This window comes from Chlamydomonas reinhardtii, chromosome 16 (assembly GCF_000002595.2).
Source record: "Chlamydomonas reinhardtii strain CC-503 cw92 mt+ chromosome 16, whole genome shotgun sequence".
In the NCBI taxonomy this organism is placed as follows: Eukaryota; Viridiplantae; Chlorophyta; class Chlorophyceae; order Chlamydomonadales; family Chlamydomonadaceae; genus Chlamydomonas; species Chlamydomonas reinhardtii.
In genome coordinates, this window is record NC_057019.1 from 6,307,907 (window position 1) to 6,310,406 (window position 2,500).

At 65.9% G+C, this 2,500-nt stretch overlaps 1 protein-coding gene across 1 annotated transcript in view; it reads right to left on the reverse strand.

The window, feature by feature from the left end:
* Positions 1–2,500, reverse strand: part of CHLRE_16g674500v5 (uncharacterized protein) — a 12,736-nt gene that overhangs the window by 1,547 nt on the left and 8,689 nt on the right. The window contains exons 16-21 of the mRNA XM_043071244.1: positions 2,406–2,500; positions 2,215–2,261; positions 1,653–2,000; positions 1,072–1,140; positions 699–844; positions 139–254 (exon numbers count right to left, since the gene is read on the reverse strand). The exon at positions 2,406–2,500 is cut by the window's right edge and continues 1,325 nt beyond it. Of these exons, the coding sequence (XP_042916127.1) occupies positions 139–254; positions 699–844; positions 1,072–1,140; positions 1,653–2,000; positions 2,215–2,261; positions 2,406–2,500 (821 nt within the window). The remainder of the gene's footprint in view (positions 1–138; positions 255–698; positions 845–1,071; positions 1,141–1,652; positions 2,001–2,214; positions 2,262–2,405) is intronic.

Below are 2,500 nucleotides of genomic sequence, written 5' to 3' on the forward strand. Positions count from 1 at the left end.
CGGGGCAGCGGCGGGGTGGGGCGGGTGAGTGGAGTGAGAATCAGACCACTTCACCCCCCCCAACACACACACACACACACACACACACACACACACACACACACACACACACACGCACACACACACACACACACACACCTGCGGCCAGTATGGCGATGCGGTCGCCCAGCACCTCGGCCTCCTCCATGCTGTGTGTGGTGAGCACCAGGCAGCGCCCCACCTTGGAGGCGGAGATGAGCTCCCACACGTGGCTCCTGGACGGTCGGGGTGGGGTGAGGTTTGTTGCAGCAAATCAGTCTTGGCGTTACTGATGACCATGTATTCCAGCGGCGTCTGGAAGGTATCTTCATGACTCCCAGCAGTGTTTCCTGACCCTGGGAAGGACGGGATACAAAGGCAACCCGCCCCGGGATACAAAGGCAACCCGCCCCGCCCCCGCCCCCACCCCCACCCCCGTCCCCGCCCCCGCCCCCACCCCCGTCCCCGCCCCCGCCCCCGGGTCCCGCGTGACAAGAAGCGCCCCACACCTTCCCCCGCCCCGCCACACACACACACACACACACACACAGGCTTATCGCGGGTAAGTATGACTATCTGGGTCACGACAGTCACGCGACGCTCGGTAAAATGGTGGGTATCGGTAAGTCACTCCGTCGCGTCATTGGGCGGGCTTTCGTTTCGTTTTTTAACACACACACCTGGACACGGGGTCCATGCCGCTGGTGGGCTCGTCCAGGTACACCACCGCCGGGCCGCCCAGCAGCGCCGCCGCCACACTCAGCCGCCGCCGCATGCCGCCGCTGTAGCCGCCCGCGGCCCGGTCGGCGGCGGCGTCCAGCCGCACCTGTGGGTGTGGGTTGCGGGGGTGGGGTGGGGTGGGCGTGGGGGGGAGAGGGAGAGGGGGAGGGGGGCAGGGAGAGGAGGAGAGGGGCAGGGAGAGGGGGACGGAGCGAGAGGGGGAGGGAGAGGGGCAGAGAGAGGGAGGGAGGGGTGTAGTTCGAGGGGAATGTCTGTTGGGTGCATGGATGAATGGACGATTGGAGCCTCACCGGCGCCGCCACACACACGCACCTGTCGCAGCAGCTGGTCCACCTCCGCCGCCCGCCGCGCCGCGGGCAGCCCGCGCACGTCAGCCATCACCTGCAGCGCGGCGCGCACACGGAAGTGGTAGACGGGGGGAGGGGAGGGTCGAAATGTCATTAGTTATGGAAGTCGTAGACGGGGGGAGGGGAGGTCGAAATGTCATTGGGATCAGACTACAAGCAGGGGAATCCGGGGACAGAGCACACGGGGGGCGGGGCGGTGCATGGGAATGGGAGGACCCCACGGCGGGAGCCTCAGTGAAAAGCTTTGGCCTTTCGAGGGCCTTTTGCCAGTACGTTTTGGGGACTTGGGGTGGCGTTACATACGGTGTGCAGAGGAGACAAGGACGTCAGCGTTGGCGCATGTGGCGTAAGCCCTAACCTGGTCAGGCGGGTGCAATCCCGCCCCACCCAAAGTTTGTATCCAATGAAGGGCTAGGTACGGCGTGTAGATGTTCGTAAAGGAATGAAGATTCATCGCGCTGCCGCGGCATGAGGCCTGTCAACAGCACGCCTGGCCCACCAGCAACGGTCAATCCCCCCCCCCCACACACACACACAAGCGCCCACCTGCAGGTGTTCTCGGCCCGTGAGACAGCCCCACAGCACGTCGAACTGCGGGCACACACCCGTCACCGCCCGGGCCGCGTCCAGTCCGCCGTCAGGCGGCGGCACGGGGGGCAGCAGGGGGGGCAGCAGGGAGGGCGGGAGGGCGCGGCGGGAGCTGAGGAGGTGAGGGCGAGGGCCAGGGCCGGCGGCAGTAGCTGCAGGCGTGGTGATGGTGTCAGCGGCACTGGCGGTAGCAGTAGCCGTGAAGCGGCTGGAGGCGGTGGTGGTGGTGGCGGCGGTGCCGCCGCCGCCGTCGCCGCAGACACTGTGGCCACAAACCAGCGCTTCGCCGGAAGTGGGGCGCAGGGCCTGAGGCGCGGGAGGGGGGGGTTGCGTGAGCGTCATAATGCGCGGGGCGATGCGCGAAGGTTGTGGGTGGGGTGGGAGGTGGATTTGTGCATCAAGGTGGGGGTAGCGGTGAGGCATGTACACGTGCCTGCACTACATCCGCTGTTTGTGTGTGTGTGTGTGTGTGTGTGTGTGTGTGTATGTGTGTGTGTGTGTGTGTGTGTGTCGTGCCTACCCCAATTAGGCACTTGATGGTGGTGGTCTTGCCGGCGCCGTTGGGGCCTGCAGGCGCGGGGAGTGTGTGTGTGTGTGTGTGCAAACACAGGCGCTCACTTCTTCAGTCCCGTCCGTAAACTACTCCTTAGCGGCGATGCGAGAACCACCACCACAAGCACCCCCACAACCATCAACCAACAACTGACTCACCCAGAAGGCAGAAGCACTCCCCCGGCACGATGTGAAGCCACGTGCCGTGCACGGCCACATGCCGCCCCGCCGCCTTGCCGCCGCCGCCGCCGCCG